This window comes from Macrobrachium rosenbergii, chromosome 24 (assembly GCF_040412425.1).
Source record: "Macrobrachium rosenbergii isolate ZJJX-2024 chromosome 24, ASM4041242v1, whole genome shotgun sequence".
NCBI lineage: Eukaryota > Metazoa > Arthropoda > Malacostraca > Decapoda > Palaemonidae > Macrobrachium > Macrobrachium rosenbergii.
This window is the reverse complement of record NC_089764.1, coordinates 17,277,621-17,300,120: the sequence shown is the minus strand read 5'-3', so window position 1 is coordinate 17,300,120 and position 22,500 is coordinate 17,277,621. Positions and strand designations below refer to the sequence as shown.

The window sequence follows — 22,500 nt, the reverse complement described above, 5'->3', positions numbered from 1 at the left end:
ATTGTTTTTCACATAATTACAATTCATAAATGCTTGTCTGTGAGGTAGAAGAAATCACGTTTGAATTTAAGACTTTGGAACGTTTCCGCCGTTGAACCATAAAATCAGTCCCATCCTCAAACTGCGAGCACGTCTTTCTATTAAGGATAAGAACATCACTTTTATAGCAGTGTAAATTTTAAAGAATAGATTTGAAATACATATAAAAACCTGAACCTGGGGAAAATGCGCGATTTTGATTACATTCTCTATCTACGACCTACAAATAAAAAATAAGTCTGGAGCGTTACCGATACAAATATGATGTGCAATGCATTTCGGGACAGATAATTTAAAACATTATGCCATAATATGTCACAGTAAATGAACATTATTACCTTCTTGACAGTTGCACTGAATCACGATATTAAAAGTGCTTTTTTCATGACGTCGGATAATGTAACATATTACATTCACTCTCCTACTCACGACCATACCAGAACACGGACGAAAAAGATACAGCACTATATAGGAGGCAGTAATCGTTACTGGGCAGTCCAGGTCGAGATCAAGAGAGAGAGAGAGAGAGAGAGAGAGAGAGAGAGAGAGAGAGAGAGAGAGAGAGAGAATCCACCCAAATGGTTCATTCACTCCAAAATAGCTTCTTTCTCTCTCTCTCTCTCTCTCTGAGCAGAAGTGTTTTTCTAACAAGTTATAATAGACAAACACATCATAGTATAATGAAAATTTGATTAAAATCTATCTATGATTTCGTTTCTACTTCTCTATGTGCTTCTCTTCGCATCAAAAGGCCTAAGAATAGAGATAAAATTGATATCATGAGGCTTCTGAATACATGAAAGGAATCCATGTTGAATAAAATTCCCTGTTCGGAAGGTAAAACGTTCATAAAGAGTCGATAGAGCTATGCTAGGTTGGCCTGGACTCGAAGGGTAGGTATTTATATTAAGGATACGGGGTCTAGGTAACTTTGCCTTATTCATCTTTGCACAAATATTCTGAAAAGAAACTTTTGCTGTAAAAGACAAACTATACTGATTTATTTAGTATTTCTACCAAATTTGTCTTTGGCTGAAATAACGCTTTATATTATCCAAAAAATTTTAAATAAGCGCATGATAGCAAATAAGTCAATTGACCTAAGAAACTACGTCATAAAATTTAATGGAAGTGTGAAAGAGAAGCGCAAAAGTGTTGATGGAATTTTGCACAAACAATCATATATAATTTACAGATTCTTTGATAACTCTGGATGACGATTTTATCATAATTGCTCTCTTCTGATTTTGAAACACTATAGTGGAGGAGACAAAGGTCAAAGTCTTCTAGGGACTTGTGAGATTTTGGCAAGAAACTCATTACAAAGTTAGTTTACAAATATCTACCGGAGTATTATTGTAAAACTCATACTTCTCCAGCTAGTTATTTCCTTAATATTTCCATAAATAAACATTTTAGATGTTTTAAACTTGTTGTGCTTTATTTCCTTCGCATCAAGTATATGTATTGCTTTCATTTTCCTAAAAACAATAATCTCTCTTTCATCACATTCCTTTCAATGTTTCTCTCTCATTTCTTTGTTCGGTCATCATCTAATGCAAGAGTGCCTTATAATAATATTTTCCGCATGTTTATCTTTTACGGCTGAAGTGCCCTACGGCCAATTAATTCTGTGGCGAAATGTATGAGCGGAAAACTGCTCTCGGCAAGTGTGTTTACGACTAAGATGATTACGGTGAAACTGCCGGACACGTATGATACGAGGGTTGAAACGATCTTTACAGGATTGTAGGCTGTATAAAACATTAAAAAAGGGCATTTCATAAAGGATGAAAGAATCAAGTTGGTTTTCGCTAGGACTAACGGCGACCTGGTCTTGGGAGTCTATCTGTGTCGATAAGTGTGTTTTGGGTTCTGAGTTAATTTCCGATTATTCAGAAAATGAACCCTATTCATATGGTCAATGGCCCACAGGGGCCATTAACTTGAATATGGTGTTCATCTGAAAGAATTAACAGAAGGTAATAGGAAATACAGAAAGAAGAGATCAGTTATTAGAAAAAAATAATTCAACAAATTAATAAAAAAATACATACAAATTTAAGTAAAATGCAAGAATTATTATTTTAGGGTAGTGATGCACATCATAGTACCAGAAACTTTGCAATAAGCGCAGATGAATTCGAATTTTCTTTGTAATAAGTCCTGACTACTTACTTTGATTATTTTCTTAGAATTATACTCTGAGGTAGCGCTAGTTTCTGTTTTTATAGCACAAGAGAGCCAATTTCGCACAAGAAACAACCGCATAGGAAATTAAATTTACCGTAATAAATTACATTTAGATATATCATCTTTTAACTTGCTTCACTACAAAAAATGCAAATGACTCGCGATATGTTGTGCTTACTCTTCAAGTAATTAAAACCACAAAAGTCACTATCATCGCTAACATAATTACAATTCTCAAAGCGCACGCATTTCTTCTGAAGAAACTAAAATTTCAAATAAGACGGTCATTGATCCCATCTAAACATCTTTCCTCAGGTAAAAAAAAAAATTGTTTGTTCTTCATAAGTGAAATGAACGCGTCTTTTAAACACTAAAATGGTTCTGTCCTGTAAACAAAAAATGCGGCCTTTAACCATAAAAAAGTTTCTTTCCTTAAATCATAAACATGAATTTGTCAGCAAACCGTAAGGTCAGTTTGGCCTTAGTCCTTAAATAAAGTTTTGTACCTCAAAGAGTAAAAACTCCTTTTATTAATCATTCATACTAAAGCAATCTATTTCACATCAAAGAGCTCGCCAACGTTAGCACACGAGAATTGAGATTCATGATTTTAAAAAGTTATAAATAATTATTCCTAATGTTGGTAAAAAATAAAATGCAAATGCGTTTTTTTGGGAATAAATTATGATGCTTGTCTGGCAAGGGAGGTAAATGATTTTTTTTATTACCGTTATTATGAAGGGACGCAATCTTATGAAAGAAGGCGAGAAGTCCATTACTCGCTCAGCAAGTCTCCGCAGAACAAATTACCCTTTGTGGAGAGAGAGAGAGAGAGAGAGAGAGAGAGAGAGAGAGAGAGAGAGAGAGAGAGAGAGAGAGAGTACATATACGTCAGCTGGAAAGTCAGAATGTTGACAGAATATGGCACAGGTAACTGGAACTTGTACATCACATTACAGCCGTTCTTAAACGCGAGAACACAAGCATTCACAACACAATCAGAACTGCCGCACAGTTTAGACAGCTTTGGTACTCGGCATAGTGACATCGTGAAAACTGGACCGGATGATGAAGCTGATGATCTGCAAGGCGATTACGGAGCACTAAATGAAAATGTCCACGCGCCAAGGACAGTGGAGGAACTTTCGTGATTGTGATGAAACTTATGGAAGATGTTCAAGTCAGTTACCTTTCTCTGGGAAAAACAAATTCACTAACTGAGCCAATTTTCTTCGAGGTTAAATATGTCTCAGGACCTAGATGCATCTGGCGTCAACACATAAAAAAAACATTCTAAAAATGGTAGAACAAGAGTCTGAAGATGTGGCTCTAATTCCATCAACACTGTAGATAGAGAAGGCCTTCAGAGTATTACATACTTTCAGGAAGACAGCTGATAACATGTTTACAGCAGATAATATGTTCCTTGTCAATGTGCTGAGTGAAAGCAAGAAGTGCTAAATACTTGAAATAATTAAGTAGATATTACTAATGGCCACTAAATAAGAGTGGATACATGATGCAACTGGTTTATTGAAAAGCTCTTGGTTTTACCATGGCTGAGTCTTACACCACGAAAACAAACACTACTCAGTAACCTATTGTAGCTCTAGTTTAAGACTGAGAACTTCATTTCGCAATAAAGGGAACAAATGATTGCTATTTGAGTTGCATAATCTGCAAAATGGTAATCTTTTAACTTCAAGGCCGGCTGCGAACTCGTTTCAAAAAATAAATTCAGCACATGCTCTGTGAAACGCCCTCCACAAACACTAGTCTAACTAAAAGCAGTAACTTCCTTTTACAGGTCACTTACAAAGATGATGCAGATCAATTTACTCATTCACAAAACATGAGTTGCTAAGCTAAGAGATGAGCAGAATAAGGTTAGCTACGACTAAAACATTTTAGGGGACTTTATTAATGTTTTTCCGAAAAACGGGCAAAATATAAACAAACATCAAAAGTACCTAACTGGTTCCTGTATGCCTGTGATTCTCAGGATTCATGTGCGCGCACGCACGCACACACACAGATAAGTACTGTATATATCTAATAAAAGGAGCCCATTAACAATCCCAAAAGGTAGAAAGTTAATGCCATATATTTCGGAAAACAACTGTCTCCCTCGACAGGAAAGTAACATATATATATATATATATATATATATATATATATATATATATATATATATATATATATATATATATATATATATATATATATATATATATACATACATACATATTTGTATATATTCATATATGTATATATATGTATACATAAAAATGTATGTATGTATGTATTATGTATCATGGAGTGCGTGCCTGCACATACATCGAAAGGTATTTTGATAATGACTGAATAATAACCTTTCCACCAATCCTAGCAAGTATTGGATATACAAGTATTGGCCAGTAATTTTCATATCCGCATTTGCACCGTCGTTTTGAAAGATTTAATATTGACTAATTTCTGCTGAACTGAAAAATGTAACGCAAGAAAGAAAATCAATAAAATATCCCCAATTCAGTAAAACGTAGTTTGAACAAGTTTTAAAGAAATAAGTTATCATGAACAAGCCATCATTAGTCATCTTACAAGCAATATATATATAATATAATATATATATATATATATATATATATATATATATATATATATATATATATATATATATATATATATATATATATATATATATATATATATATATATATATACATACTTACTACCTGACCAACCCGGCACTGTCCAATTTATCCAGGTAACACTGTAGTGACTGTTCCGTTTATCCATGTATTACTGTGTTGACATTGCATTTTATCCAGGTATTACTGTAATGCCTGTCCCATTTATCTAGGTATACTGTACTGATTGTCCCTTTTATCCAGGTATTACTGTAGTGAATGACCCATTTATCCAGGTATTAACATGGTGACCGTCCCATTTATCCAGGTATTACTGTGGTGACAGTTCCTTCTATCAGGTATTACTGTACTGTCTGTCCCATTTATCCAGGTATTACTGTTCTGACCGTCCCTTCTGTCCAAATATTACTGTACTGAATGTCCATTTTATCCAGGAATTACTGTACGAACTGTCATTTTATCTAAATATTACGCTGCTGACTGTTCAATTTCTTCAGATATTACTGTGGTGACTGTCCCTTTTGTCTAGGTAGGACTGTACTGATTGTCACATTTATCCAGTTATTACTGTGGTGACTGTCTCATTTATCCAGATATTACTATACTGACTGTCCCTTTTATCCAGGTATGACTGCACTGACTGTCACATTTATCCAGTTATTACTGTGGTGACTCCTTCTTATCCAGGTATTACTGTGGTGGCTGTCCCATTTATCCAGGTATTACTGTGGTAACTGTCCCATTTATCCAGAAATTACTGTGGTGACTGCCCCATTTATCCAGATATTATTGTGGTATCTGTCCCCTTTACCCAGGTATTACTCTGCTGACTTTCCTATTTATCCAGGTATTACTGTGCTGACTGTCCTTTTAATAAAGGTACGACTGTACTGACTGTCACATTTACCCAGGTATTACTGTGGTAACTGTCCCATTTATCCAGATATTACTGTGCTGACTGTCCCATTTATCCAGGTATTATTGTGGTGACTGTCCCATTTATCCAGGTATTACTGTGGTGACTGTCCCCTTTATCCAGGTATTACTGTGGTGACTGTCCTATTTATCCAGGCATTACTGTGATGTCTGTCCCTTTTACCCAGGTATTACACTGCTGACTTTCCTATTTATCCAGGTATTGCTGTGCTGACTGTCCCTTTAATCCAGGTATGACTGTACTGACTGTCACATTTGTCCAGATATTCCTGTGGTAACTGTCCCATTTATCCAGGCATTACTATGGTGACTGTCTTTTTTATCCAGATATGACTGTACTGACTGTCCCTTTTACCCAGGTATTACTGTGCTGACTGTCCCATTTATCCAGGTATTACTGTGGTGACCATACATTTTATCCAGATATTACTGTGGTCATTGTCCCATCTATCCAAGTATTACTGTGGTGGCTGTCCCATTCATTCAGATATTACTGTACTGTCTCTCCCTTTTATCCAAGAATTACTTTGCTGACTGTCTCATTTATCCAGGTATTACTGAGGTGACTGTCCTTTTTATCCAGATATGACTGTACTGACTGTCCCTTTTATCTAGGTATTACTGTGCTGACTGTTCTTTTTACCCAGGTATTACACTGCTGACTGCCCCATTTACCCCAGGTTTTACTGTGGTGACTGTACATTTTATCCAGATATTACTGTGGTCACTGTCCCAACTATCCAAGTATTACTGTGGTGGCTGTCCCATTCATCCAGGTATTACTGTACTGTTTCTCCCTTTTATCTAAGAATTACTGTGCTGACTGTCCCTTTTATCCAGGTGTTACTGTGGTGACTGTACATTTTATCCAGATATTACTGTGGTCACTGTCCCATCTATCCAAGTATTATTGTGCTGGCTGTCCCATTCATCCAGGTATTACTGTACTGTTTCTCCCTTTTATCTAAGAATTACTGTGCTGACTGTCCCTTTTATCCAGGTGTTACTGTGGTGACTGTACATTTTATCCAGATATTACTGTGGTCACTGTCCCATCTATCAACGTATTACTGTGGTGGCTGTTCCATTCATCCAGGTATTACCGTACTGTCTCACTTTTATCTAAGAATTACTGTGCTGATTGTCCCTTTTATCCAGGTATTACCGTGGTGACTACATTTTATCCAGATATTACTGTGGTCACTGTCCCATCTATCCAAGTATTACTGTGGTGGCTGACCCATTCACATTCATCCAGGTATTACTGTACTGTCTCTCCCTTTTATCTAAGAATTACTGTGCTGACTGTCCCTTTTATCCAGGTGTTACTGTGGTGACTGTACATTTTATCCAGATATCACTGTGGTCACTGTCCCACCTATCCAAGTATTACTGTGGCTGTACTATTCATCCAGGTATTACTATACTGTCTCTCTCTTTTATCCAAGAATTACTGTGCTGACTGTCCCTTTTATTCAGGTATTACTGTGGTGACTGTACACTTTATCCAGATATTACTGTGGTCAATGTCCCATCTATTCATGTATTACTGTGGTGACTGTCCCATTAAACCAGGTATTACTGTACTGTATCTTCTTTTATCCAAGAAATCCTGTGCTGACTGTACCTTTTATCCAGGTATTGCTGCGGTGACTGTCCCATTTAACCCCCACTGAAACTAAACACAACCCCCCACTTAACAAAAACACCGCCACTGAACCTAAACACACCACCCGCTAAATCTAAACACACCCCCCTTACCAAACCTAAACACAAATCTTGATGCACAATTTTTAATCACAGGAAAGAAAAGCATTTTCAATATCATATTTCTATGATATTGAGTACATGAAATGAGGTATGACAAACCCGTAGAGTTTATTTACCAAATAAGTTACAAAAGGAAGGGGGACGGGAGAAGGGGAAGGGGAAGGGGAAGGGGTACGGGTTTGAAACCTACCCGATTATCTAAGTTGGTTCAAGTGATGACCACGTGCCACATTTTGTCTAAATCGGTCTAGCGGTTACCACATAATTCACAAAGGGAAGGGGGAAGGTGGAAGGGTTTGAAACCTACCCTAGTATCTAAGCAGGGTGGAATGATGGCCATGTGCCACATTTTGTCTAAACTGGTCAAGCGGTTACCACATAAGTTACAAAGGGAAGGGAGAAAGTGGATGAGGAAGGGGAAAAGGAAGGGGTACGGGTCTGAAACCTACCCTAGTATCTAAGCAGGGTGGAATGATGGCCACGTGCCACATTTTGTCGAAATTGGTCAAGAGGTTACCACATAAGTTACAAGGGGGATGGGGGAAGGGGAAGGGGAAGGGGAAGGGGAAGGGGAAGGGGAAGGGGAAGGGGGCACAGGTTTGAAACCTACCCTATCATCTAAGTTGGGTCAAATCATGTCCACATGCCAAATTTTGTCTAGATCAGCCAAGCCGTTCGGATTTCTATAGCACACAAACATTTGGACAAACATACAAACCCACGTACAAACATTCATTTTTATATATATATATATATATATATATATATATATATATATATATATATATATATATATATATATATATATATAGTTTCTATTTGATTTGCAAATGATATGAGGATGTAAGTGAAAAAAGCATGTATTTTTTCCTCATTATCTTTACTTCATGAACGCCTTCGAAATTTTTTTGTTGGCATTTATGCTCTTGTCTCCAAGATATTATTGCATAGATTTTATGATTTATATGTATTAAGAGTTTTTTTCGACTGAGACAAATAAATGGAGATTCTTAAAAGAAAAAAAAATATATATATACATATAAAAGTATGTATGTATTCATATACTGTACTGTATATACATATGAATACTGTTTCTAGGCAAGAGACAATCCTATACTAATCTTTAACCTAGGAAGAATCTAAACTATCAGGAATCCGAGTACCATTTACAGAAGAAATTCTCTGCAAAAAAAAAAAAAACTAGGAACGAAACAACACCAGAACTTTCAAGTGAGAGGTCAGTTGCTAGATTTATCTACGCGTGGCAAGAAAACGTGGAGAGAGAGAGAGAGAGAGAGAGAGAGAGAGAGAGAGAGAGAGAGAGAGAGAGAGAGAGAGAGAGAGTATTGTTAGGCATGAGGTCAAAAGGTCATGTTAGGCCAATTCACAGAAATTGTTTCTCGCATACTCTCGCACTCCCTGCAGCCAGTCAGTCAGTGAGCGAAGCCGGGACCTTTAAAGAAGGATTTCTCTTGTTTTGGGGATACTACCATCAATAACTCAGGCAGCGAAAGGTCGAAGGATCTGGTGGATGCTGACAAATACCTCGGTTTCCTTACAGGGAAGGTCTACAGGGGGCGGTCTCGTGTCGGAGACGACATGTTTTCGTAGATCTGTTCCTGAAATTCTTTGCCAGCAACTTCGTCAGATAGTTCTTACATGGAAGCATTTATTCTTGTATATCTATTTTATCTTATCATTCTTCTCATTTTCTTTCGATTTATGTTGATACTCAGCGACGGCAAAATATTAAATTCAGAAATAGATGACTTGGCGAGAAAATAAGAAAAAGTTAATGCTTTAGTCTATAAAGTTTAAAGTTATAATCTCCGGGGTCTTGATTAAAACAGAAAATCATACAATGATCACTAAACTAATATCGAATTTTAGCATTAATTCTTTTTTAATGCAATTAGCTACACTATGAAGTCATGAAAATATGATCCCATGAAATGAGATTTAACCTGATTATTAAATCCACCAGTTCTACATATTCGAGCGCAATTAATTTTGACATTACGGAAACAAAATAGGAAATCATCATGTCAGATCAGAGACGATTATAAAATTTAACGTCGCTGCAGTTTTTGTTCAGGATAGTTGATTGAGAATCACGTTTATTAATGCATGAAATAGATCGATCAGTGCGAAGAGAAAAATCGCTAAAAAACGAGAGACTTCCAGCTAAGAAACGAGCGTAATCAGCGCCATCTACCGGTGGATCAAGCGTCGTGTCACTGATAACCTTTGCCTTTGTTACGTTCGCTCTTCTTTAAAAAACTTTCGTGAAAGGGAGACGATTTTGTAGCAGCCTTTTGACCTTTCGAGTAAGACGGACCACACGAAATTCCGGATGGGAAATGAAGATCTATTGGTGAATTTATTCGGTAAAATGTGGTGAATGTGTAATCAGGATAGGCCTAACATGAGGTGAATATGTAATCTGAGTAGGCTCGCCATGATTTCTTGATACTTCCAGGTCTAGTGTCGATTTGGCTCCTGTTCTTAGCTGTTCTTTGCCCTGGCATGTTTAGAATACTTTTTAATGTTATTTAAATAAAATAGTCGTTGCTCTAACTTTAGAAGAATGCAAGTTGTAACAAAACGCAATCTTAAAAAAAAAAAATTAAAACTGGGACTTTTTACTTTTTAGTTATAAGAAATCAGTATCCAGTGATGCTTGCATTTCAAAGATAAAAACGAACAAAATTAAAAAATAACCTGCTGCGTGACAGTGAAGGATATTATTCAAATGACCCATTAAAAATTGTCGTAGAAATAACGCCAGTTTAATCAAAACCAAACACGATTTTAATCGTAGCGTTAAAAGATTAATGCAAAAACCATGCAACCATTGTATTCCGAAGAGCAAGGGCTGAAATGCTGAAAGAGCATTTACTCTTATTTTCATTTATGGAGATTGCAAGTAATACAAAATTGATTTCATCCGGCTACCTGCTGCGAAATATAACGAGGTAACGCGGCGAAACTATAAAGAATATTACATGACGCCTGAAAACACTGGCAGTTTTACCATAACATATGCACGCTCACCTATTAAACTGCATGCTTTGACATGCAAACGTATACATGCGCAGATAAATAAACACAGACACGCACACGTGCTCGCGCGTATGTGACATCAACGTTTTATATATATATATATATATATATATATATATATATATATATATATATATATATATATATATATATATATATTTATTCCTCTTGACTTGAGATGCCATTCGCAAGGGACCCTTGATAAGGGTTTTGAATGCTGAGTAATTCAAACAGATTTTAGTGCTGCTTTCGATTTAATAAATCACAAGACACTTATTTATAAACTTCAGACTCTTGGAGTGGGTGGACATGTTTTGGGATTACTTCAAGTTTTCCTTACAGGTAAGCAGCAGCGAGATGCTGTGGACGGGAGCTTTAGTGAACCAAGACCTATTGTGTGTGTGGAGTTCCACAGGGTAGTGTTCTTGGTCCACTGTTATTTTTAAGTGTCTACAAATGATATGGTTGTTGGGCTGGAAACAAGATTGTTGAGTATGCCGATGATGCAACACTTGTGGGTGTAGTAAAGTCACCACTTATGAGAAATGAAGCTGCCCTGCCCTCAGCCTCAACTGGGGCATGGACCGGATCAGTGACTGGTGTAGTCGGTGGGGTATGAGGCTGAACTCCAGTAAAACGAAAACACTATTGATTAGCAGATCTCGTACAGATTTTCCACCCCATCCTCCCCTTCAGGTGGCTGGGACTTTGCTGAATGAGTCTGAAGCTTTAACTGTTCTAGGTGTAACTTTTGACTCGTCTAATTTTTTAGAAACATCTAATGAAAGTTTCAGCAAATGCCGCACAAAGTTAGGTATTGTTCGTGAGGCCTCATACATTTATAACTGATAAAATCAATGCAACCTGTTTTAGGTAATTTGTGCTTCCTTTACTAGAATACTGTTCTCCGGTGTGGATGTCTGCTTCTGCCAGAAATTTATCTCTTTTAGGTAGAGTGGTTCGCGGTTGTAGGTTTCTGTTTCGTAATAGTAGCAGTTATGACTTCGACCATCGACGAATGTTCTCTTGTTTGCCACTAGTTCATAAGTTGTATTTCGACAGAGATCTTTCACATTCACAATGGATTCCTGATCCCCTCTACCTGCCGAGAGCAACCAGATTCGCTGAACAACAGCACAAATACAGTATGCAGTAAATGTGCCTCGCTGTCGACCTTCTCAGTTCCTGAGGTCCTTTATTCATCAGACCGTTGGACTGTGGAACAGCCTCCCAGAAATGTCGTGCAGTTGGAACTTCAGAAGTTCAAGCGAAGATGCAATGCATTACTACCCTATTACTATTCTCCTTGCATTTTAATACATTTCTATCAATTTATTAATTTATTGATTTATTTTTCTTTTTTTATAAGTGAAATCTCTTCTTTCTGTATTTCTCTTTGCCTCCTCTTACTTCTTCCTAATGAACACCATATTCTTTGGAAGCTTGAATTTCAAGTCAATGGCCCCTGTGGGCTTGTTCCATATGAATAGGTTTCATCTTCTGAAAATAATAATAATAATAATAATAATAATAATAATAATAATAATAATAATAATAATAATAATAATAATAATAATAATAATATTCAAACGGAGTGATTAAGTGCAATCGGAAAGCAACTCAACAACCAAATCTTTCACTGTCTCTTTATAATGACCACTTACGTAGCATAGCTGGATTACCTTTGAGAGTTATGTTTTGCTAATGTCTGCCATTTGTAAATCCACACCCAGCGCTTCTGGCGTTTGTGCAAAACAGCCCTCCTTGCTCAAAGAACTGTGAAGGTCTTTGCTGAGAGCAATGAAACAGATTTCATTCTACTCTGTACCAGACTGGTTTGTGCTTTCCTACTAGTTTATAGTCCAAACTTTTTCTCCCTCGTCAAACTGCCATTCTTTGATCATCTGGTCAGCCTTAGTTATTAAGAGAATGTTTAGAAATTCTCTACACAATAAATTTACCTTTATATTCAAGAATATTATTTTCTCATTGAACAAGAAATTTTGGCATACATAGAAACTAGCACTTAATTTGCAAAAAATATAAATGTACAGTGACACTGTTTAGGAAAACAATGTAGGCATGTGTACTACTAGGAAATATACTAAAAATAATATACTTACTATACTAAAGACATACACATACACATCATATATATATGTGTGTATGTGTATATATATATATATATATATATATATATATATATATATATATATATATATATATATATATATATATATATATATATATATATATGATGGGTAAATCTGGAATTTGTAAAACAGCATTCACCCTTTTCTAGATGCAAGCAGGTTCTAAGAGGAAAACGACGACGTTGTTTAAGCTAATTATGATGGCCGTTTAATGTGTTAGGATATTACTTTTTTCCCTCTGTATCTGAGCAGCAAAACCATTGATTCATTTACGCTGAATTCTAAGAATAACGACCTGATTGCATTATCATTAAAGGATTATCAAATAATACCCAATACAAGAAGGCGCCAGAAATTTTTCTGGGTAAAAGTGAAACTCCTGTTATGAATGATTTCAACTGTGGCTTCAAATGATTCCAGCCCTGAAGCAGAGGAAACATTTGTGGGTCGAGTTTCCAAGGGATAGAAATTATATTTAAATAAATATCGCTTCAGAAACCTAGCATTCAGCGTCCCGACCCTACTCCGATATGCTGTAGTGTCTCTCCCCACCTGCGGAAACTTTCCAAAATCATATTTGCAGCGGAATTCCTCGAAAATTCCTGGCAAATTCAAATGTTTCAGAGGGAATTGCATTTTCCACCATTACCGTGACTGTTCTTTTTTATCCGTAAATGACTGTCACTTTCGAAAACATTTCCTTTTTTCCCCCTCTGAATATCTGAGCAGCAAAACCATTGATTCATTTACGCTGATTATATCCTTTTGTTCGACAAACAGCGGAATAACCTGGCGTTGGCGCCTCGTCTCTTCACGCATTCTTTTATTCTTTTTTTTTTTTTTGGTCACGGTGGTAAAGAATTAGAGGTTTTTCTTTTTATTCATCATATATATATATATATATATATATATATATATATATATATATATATATATATATATATATATATATATTATATACAATATATATTTACATATATGATTTTATATATATATATATATATATATATATATATATATATATATATATATATATATATATATATATATATATATATATAATTTTACATAGACGAATTTTTTGTGAATTTGATATTAAACATTAAGACTTTTGTAGCTTAATGTTTGTGAATATGAGGAAAAATGTCACGATGTATGTGACAAAAATAAATAAAAATATATATATATATACAGTATATATATAATTATATACATACATACATATATATATATATATATATATATATATATATATATATATATATATATATATATATATATATATTATTTGTGTATAGATATAATATATATATATATATATTATATATATATATATATATATATATATATATATATATATATATATATATATATATATATGTATATGTATATATTTATGAATTTTTGTTACATACACTGTGACATTTTTTCTCATATTCATACAACCTACAAAGGTCGCTTAATATCAAATTCACTCAGTCTCGGAATTATATAATGAATGAGAAATTTTAAGTGATAAGCGATCCGCATATCACAAACATTAAGCCACAAATATAGTTTAATATCGAAATTCACTGTACCACGGGAATAACTTAAACCAAAGGGGAATTATAATTCATAAGTACTTCTACCAAGTTCTTGTTGCCAAAAAAGCTCTACCTAATACTCTTTCTTTATATCTCGTCAATGCAGGGCCACTGGTATCCGTGACAATAGCGAAGGGAGACACGGCCAGGCTGCCCTGTCGACATCCAACTCACCCTGACGACACAGTCAGCCTCGTCCTCTGGTACCTCAACCATACCTCCAGACCCTTTCTAAGGTAAGGCAACGTAACCTCAGAGGAGGTTTGTGTTGGTGTGTTAACTCATTACCTGAGGTTTCCCTTTGGCGATTAAATAAGTGGCGCATCGGTGCTGACTCACTTCTGGCGAGTCAAGATGACAAAGGCATATTGCACGATTTTATCTCAGAGAAGAATTCTCTTTTATTTTATACACATAGTTCACATGATTTTGCATCATAGAGGAATTCATTTTTATTTTATACACAATTCACACGATTTTGTCTCGTAGAGGAATTCACATTTATTTTTTACATAATTCACGCGATTTTGTCTCACAGAGGAATTCATTTTTATTTTATACATAATTCACATGATTTTATTGGTAGAGGAATTCACTTTTATTTTATATATAATTCACATGATTCTGTCTCATAGAGGAATTCATTTTTATTTTATATACAATTCACACGATTTTGTCTCGAAGAGGAATTCACATTTATTTTATGCATAATTCACATGATTTTGTCTCATAGAGTAATTCATCTTCATTTTATACACAATTCACACGATTTTGTCTCAAAGAGGAATTCACATTTATTTTATATATAAATCACGCGATTTTGTCTCATAGAGGAATTTATTTTTATTTTATACATAATTCACACGATTTTATCTCGTAGAGGAATTCACTTTTATTTTATACATAATTCACATGATTTTATCTCACAGAGGAATTAATTTTTATTTCCTTCATAATATGTATGAATTGTACTTTGTATGAGCTATCGATTTGCTTCCGTGAAAAGCGGAGTTTCAATATGAAGATAAACGCTACAGTAATGATGAATTTCTTTATTGCCCAGCTTCCGGAAATTTTTTTTTTCCCATCATCAGACCCTAAAAATAAAGTTGAAAGAAACATACATAACGTAAAACCATTCACACGAAGTAAAAATTAGTATATTAAAAGGAAAAAGCACGTTTTGCTTTATTCACGTACAGTATCAGTTTTAATGTGAATTTTTTTTTTTACTTTTTGAAAACATTTCTTTTAATTTTAGTATATTTTTAGGATCTGACGATGGAAAAAGTTTTTTTCCGAAAGCTATGCAATTATGACGTTCACCACCACTCCGGTATTTACCTGCATATTGTGCACGCGTGTGTGTACATACAGAAACTCATTTGTGCCCTGTCATTACCGAAAATGCACCAATAGTATGGATAACAAATAATTAATACTACGGATAACACACATTGTTACTAGGCATTCATGAATACTCCTCTCTACTTTTCAAAAATATTGCTTACCAAGAGCCATGTTTGGTTCAACATTATATTGACACTTTCTACATAGAGGAGAAATATATATCAGATTTTTTTTTATCGATGAACATATTGCGACATGTAACACGAAAATGAAAAGGATTTTCAGAGCGGTAATTCCGAAAGAAATATTCCTTTTTCAGAGAAAGATATTTCTTCGAACAGTACAAAAAGGACGGATTTCCGAAGCGGCCGTTTCCATAATTACTTTTTTTTTTCATTCGACGATTTTTCATTCAGTCGCATTAATAAAATCGCGATACAAATATGGCTGCAAATGTGAGCCGGTTTAATTATATATTTTTTTCCTCCAATGAATTATTTTCTTTGACAAAAATTGAAATGCCTTTTTTTTTTTTATTCTTTTTTAATAGAACTGAGAATGTGATTACTGCGTATTCCGAAATGCGCCAATGAACTGTAGGAAATAATTATGTCGAACGTTACATGTAGGTTAAAACTGTAATCCGCACGAAATTGAATTTGGAACCCAAATTTATTGTAATCAATTGACACCAACGGGTCACCAGCCATACGCTAAATAAAAGAGGACTTACTCAGTATTACTACGCTATTTTTTCGGTATTTTATGGTCATTAAATCCATAAACTATTTATAATTTCACTTCCTCATTTCTGCTTCTATTCACTATTATTTTCTCTTATTCATTATTCGATTCTTTTCATGATATTTTTCTCGTTTTTTTTTATCTTTTTCTGGCTCTTTTTTCTGATTTACACAGTCATTATTTGTTGTTCTTACCTCTCTCTCTCTCTCTCTCTCTCTCTCTCTCTCTCTCTCTCTCTCTCTCTCTCTCTCTCTCTCTTAAAACTTTCCAGATAATTTCCAAGGAATCTGTACAAAGCCGCATCAGAAGAGCAATTACTAAAATAGATAAACATAAATCTATGACAAATTACTTCCATTTTCTTATATGAGCAGGTTCAATCGTTAACAATCTCACTCTCTCTCTCTCTCTCTCTCTCTCTCCTAAATGAAATGAAAAGAATAGAATGAATATATGATTCCTCTTGAAATGCTCCACCTGTAACATTGGAAAATTAATTTTACATCTTTTATATTATTATTACTATATCTTTTCTATATTACTTTTAATTTTATATTACTGTTACTACATCTTTCTTATATTGGTACTGTATTATTTTCATATTAGTATTGCTACTTACCTATATTACTATTATACTTCTATGTTCCAATTACTGCGTCTTTCAGTTACACTTACTCTCACTTTCCTAGCTGTACGCAATGCATTACCATCCATTCATTCAGATGTTGATTCACTCGCGTAAACCAGTCACGGATTTGCGTATCTGCGTCTCTTCACTCATTCGTTTATTTCATTCAGCTACGACGCTCGCGACAAGAACGACCAGAGCGAGATCAAGAAGAGCCGAGGAAAGAGATCTTGCGAGGCGACCTTCGGAAGGAAGCGACGGGACAGGAGGAGGAGGAGGAATAGCGACGAAACCGGAGGAAGAGAAGGAGGAGGAGGAGGAGGAGGAGGAGGAGGAGGAGGAGGATGTCAGTTAGAGGCTCCTGACCTCGCCTTCGAGGGAGGAGACCGGAACTCCAGAGAACTATCCGGATGGTACAACGGCGCAGACGGAGGGTACAGCTACTCGGTTCGAGGGCGAGATCGCACGGGCGGGAAGAAGAGGAGGTCGAGTAGGATGTCCCTCGAGGGAGGAGGAGGGACGTCTCTCGTGATCCGCGAAGTCACTCGGAAGGACGAGGCCGAGTACAGATGTCGCGTGCACTTCCGCTTGTCGCCTACGTGGACGCAGAGACTTCTCCTCACCGTTCCAGGTAAAGAGAGTAACTGCTGGCGTGTGGGTGTGATTGTATTATTGATTGTCTAACAATTAACAATATTATACTCATGCTTATATTATTGATTGTTTATCAAATAATATTAGACTCATGTATCTTACTGCTGTTGTATAGATACACGCACATTGATCATCAGGTGTCAATGCAAGCACACCTCACTGCTAAAATATACACACATACACACGCACACACACACATATATATATATATATATATATATATATATATATATATATATATATATATATATATATATATATATATATATATATATATAGACAGATAGATAGATAGATAGATAGATAGATAGATAGATAGATAGATAGATAGATAGATAGATAGATAGATAGACAGAAATATGTTTTGATTGTGTGTGTGTAAATATATTTCTTTTCGCAGACGTATGCACGCGCGTACACTTTTTCGCAAAAATACAATCAAGTGCTCACATTTTAAATTCACTGCTATTAGATTAAGCTACCTTAATGCCATTACGGGTTTTTGGTTATTGGGCATATTATTCACTCTATAAACTCGCATGTATAAGTACGATCTACGGGTGAGAACATGAATAAAATTAGGGTAAAAGCCTGGTCTTTCTTTATAGAAAATTAAGCACACACAGAGAAATAGTTTGCTCCACATATGTACTGCGTCTGTATACATGAAATTCTGATCCATCTGTCTATCACCTGTCATTCCGGACAGAGACGATCTACGACGTGGAATTGACGGATACCACTGGCATGCCCTTGGAAGGCCCAAGTGTCGGTCCGCTGGCCGAGGGCGACAGCCTCTCTCTCGCTTGTCAAGCCAATCATGGTAAGGTTTAACTATTTGTCTTTTCTCTTTCTTCCCGTTTTCCAAGATTTCATTATCGTAAGATGTCAATAAATGGCTTTGCTTTTGTAATCCTGTTGCTATTATTTTTGCTGTTGTTGTTATCGTTACCTGCCAAATGAAGCTGGGAGAAGTAGTGTTTCATATGTTATTATCATTATTATTATTAATCAGAAGATGAACCCTTTTCACATGGAACAAGCCCTCAGGGGCCACTGACTTGAAATTCAAGCTTCCAAGGATTATGGTGCTCAACAGAGGGAAGTAACAGAAGGTGACAGGAAATACAGGAATGAAACGAAATATCTCGAGCAAAATCAATCTCCTTTGATATCCTCGAGTTGCTGGAAATTGCTGAGGATGTAATTATTTGTCGGTCTGAAAAGCCACGTCAGATCTTCTTTGTCAAATCTCCTTTGTCTATGAACAAACATAAGTCATCTTTAAGGCGTCACCCAAATGAATATTATTCCTCAATTTAAAAAACAAGAGAAATGGATGTAAATAAATATATGCCTGCAAAGTTTGGGATTTGCGTATGCATGAACTCTCTATGTGATCTTGACCGTATAATCAGGTTCCTAGTGCGCACTGGTGAAGATTTGATTTGCAGCCATGAGGGCAAATGAAATCCGACGTCCCGGCACCGCAAATTTAATAACGATGGCACTGTCATGCATTCATGGGAGCCAGTTGATTTACTAACTGTTGAGTGGCTTTGGCAGAGGTATGTCCTTGAGTAGTCTGAGTGTTGCTATGGGTTTAAATTCGCGTTATTATATTAAATATCTACCTTTATCTGTACCTTTTCATGCAAATATATTTAAGATCGACTTGAAATTTCATAACCGGTTTGTGTCGATCGGCTAGAATAAGAAACAATATCAGCTCGAAGTATTCCCTATTCTCGAAAAACTTATTCAAGTCATTTAAGCGTCAGAATGAAAACCTGAACGGTTCATCGACCCGAAAAAGGAACCTGAACAAGATTTGGCACTCAGCGTAATACTGGAACTAATCATAACTTTTCATGGATAGTCTGAATTATTTCCAGCCTTGTAATGGATACGTACCACACACCCTCTGGAGAAAACCTAACTTTTGGGGAATTAAGACAAATTTCGACGAATTTTTAATTTCCAGTGAAAACCAGGAAAATATACCTGTTTCAGAAGGGAAGAAACCCAGGAAAATATACTTCTTTTATACAGGAATCATCCAAAGTACTTGTACAGGTCAGTTTCCACAGTATGAAAGAACTGTCTGAGCTTTTGGCTGAATGCATGAGGAGCCCTGTCGATCCACTCACAGATGTATCAAGTAAAACGCTCATATAATGGGATCTCTTAACTCGGTAGATTTTATACTCAAGAGGTGAAGGCTGAATAACTCTCAGTGCCTTAGTGAATGGTTAGGCTTCTGTAGCTTTGGAAAGAGACGTCTCGACCTCAAACATACTTTTGAAATTGGGCCTTCTCTTGCGACTTGGCCTAAACTTTTTACATGATATGTGGACGGCTTACTTTAAATGTATTTTTCTCCTGGTCAAATTTTCCACAGAGAGAGAGAGAGAGAGAGAGAGAGAGAGAGAGAGAGAGAGAGAGAGAGAGAGAGAGAGAGAGAGAGAGCATGCTGTGGCGGACTGTTTACTTTAATTGTATTTCCTCCTGTTTAAATTTCCTGAGAGAGAGAGAGAGAGAGAGAGAGAGAGAGAGAGAGAGAGAGAGAGAGAGAGAGAGAGAGAGAGAGAGAGAGAGCATGCTATGTTGGACGGTTTACTTTAATAGTACAGTATTTCCTCGTGTTTAAATTTTCTAAGAGAGAGAGAGAGAGAGAGAGAGAGAGAGAGAGAGAGAGAGAGAGAGAGAGAGAGAGAGCATGCTATGTCGGACGGTTTACTTTAATAGTATTTCCTCGTGTTTAAATTTTTTTCTAGAGAGAGAGAGAGAGAGAGAGAGAGAGAGAGAGAGAGAGAGAGAGAGAGAGAGAGAGCATGCTATGTGGGACGGTTTACTTTAATAGTATTTCCTCGTGTTTAAATTTTCTAAGAGAGAGAGAGAGAGAGAGAGAGAGAGAGAGAGAGAGAGAGAGAGAGAGAGAGAGAAACTTCCTAAGCAATATCCCCTTAACTTATTTCCTTAACAGCGCAACTTCTAGAGTTCAAATAACTGTTATTCACTCTTGACATTTCAGTCCAAAAATACTGCCTTTCCACTTAATGTGCACGAAGGATTTCCATAGAATATTTTCTTTTTGCATCCTTTTCCATTCCCTGATAATAATTCAACGTATGGTAATATTATCACAGGCACTACTACTAATATGAAATTTATTTCAATGAGGTCTTGGTTTAACTTTTAGAGACTGAAAAGAGTTAAAAGCTTTCGGTTTCAATGTTCACACTTAACCCCTTGAAAATCTTATCATAAGTCCTCCGAACAATAAAGGTCAATTATATACTGATCATTATCATCATCATCATCGGCTCCACTAGCGCGTGACGTGAATCGGCTTTGTAAAAATTTCCGCCATTCATGTCTTTCCTTTGTTTTATTTGATTAAAAAACTTCTTTATAATCAGTTTCAAATGAAAGTATGAAAGTATACTATACTCTGTTATTTCGTACATAAAACAATAAGGGGAATTCATTTAACTGGCACCGACTAACGATTCTTCTAAAGTCAACGAAGCTGCTCAAATTAATGAGAGAATTCGTTAAAAATTCATGGCAAATGATCCCATTATAATATTCTGGAAAAGGTTCACACTAGTTGAATGAACACGATTGAAATATTTTCATTTGGTGTAAACATTTCCGGCAACTGGTGAATCATTTTGGGTACAGCGAACTGAGGCACAGTTTGATTCTGGGTTCATGGGCGCCCTCACGTAGGGGCAAAGGCGGGTGGGTACTTGCCCTCTAACCGAAATCCTGGGAAAATTTATATAAATATATATATATATATATATATATATATATATATATATATATATATATATATATATATATATATATATATATATATACTATATTTATATATATATAATACTGTTTTTAGAATTAAACTAGTTCAAAGGGTCAAAATGTGTTTGTCTGCTTGATACCGGAAACTATCCATGTATGTATTAAGATTTGCCAGCCCCGCCCTTGGAAAATATGCTGTGGGCGTCCGTGCTTGGGTTTGATACAATGTTCAGAGCAGTGAATTTTGAAAAGCAGAGACTTTTATAATATCATGTCTAAACCATTTATTGATGGCCATTATAATGAATGTAATCTATTAAGTTCATGAATTAATTATTTAGATTTCTCACAACAACTTCTTTATCAAAGAGTACGTCTGGGTCATAATAATAAATATGATCTGCAGACTTAATTAGCTAAAAACTTAGATTTCTCAAGACTACTCCTTGTTTATCAAAGAGCAAGTCTTAACAAAATAAAATGAAAATTGGTCAGTTTTCTCCCAAAATTTATTTTCTTCTTTCAGGGGACTCCAAGGTCCTGAGCCTGGACTGGCTTCTGGAAGGAGTCGAGATAGACACGACCTGGGCCTCTGCTGAGAAGGGCGTGGTGATCAACCAGCTCACCATAAGCGGACTGGAACAGAGGCACCGGAATTCTCGTCTCACCTGTCGCCTCACAACTTCCGACCCGGCGCATGCGCACATTTCTGCCAACATCACCGATGCCTCTACCATCATCACGATGTTCTGTAAGTTCTGGAATGAAACGACGAGAGCTTAGTAAGAGTTGACTTTAACTGAACACTTTATCATGGCATTAGTGGTCCCTATGAAAAAATCATTCAAAAACTTTAGTTCATGATGCTTTGGGGGAAGACGGAAGCAGCCTCTTTAAAATGACCCGACCTGACCTAACACCGGATT

General features: G+C 35.9%; 1 protein-coding gene across 1 annotated transcript in view; it reads left to right on the top strand.

The window, feature by feature from the left end:
* Positions 1-22,500, top strand: part of LOC136851893 (uncharacterized) — a 152,186-nt gene that overhangs the window by 80,474 nt on the left and 49,212 nt on the right. Inside the window, exons 3-6 of the mRNA XM_067126230.1 lie at positions 14,498-14,627; positions 17,284-17,744; positions 18,477-18,590; positions 22,101-22,325. Coding sequence (XP_066982331.1) covers positions 14,498-14,627; positions 17,284-17,744; positions 18,477-18,590; positions 22,101-22,325 — 930 coding nt within the window. The remainder of the gene's footprint in view (positions 1-14,497; positions 14,628-17,283; positions 17,745-18,476; positions 18,591-22,100; positions 22,326-22,500) is intronic.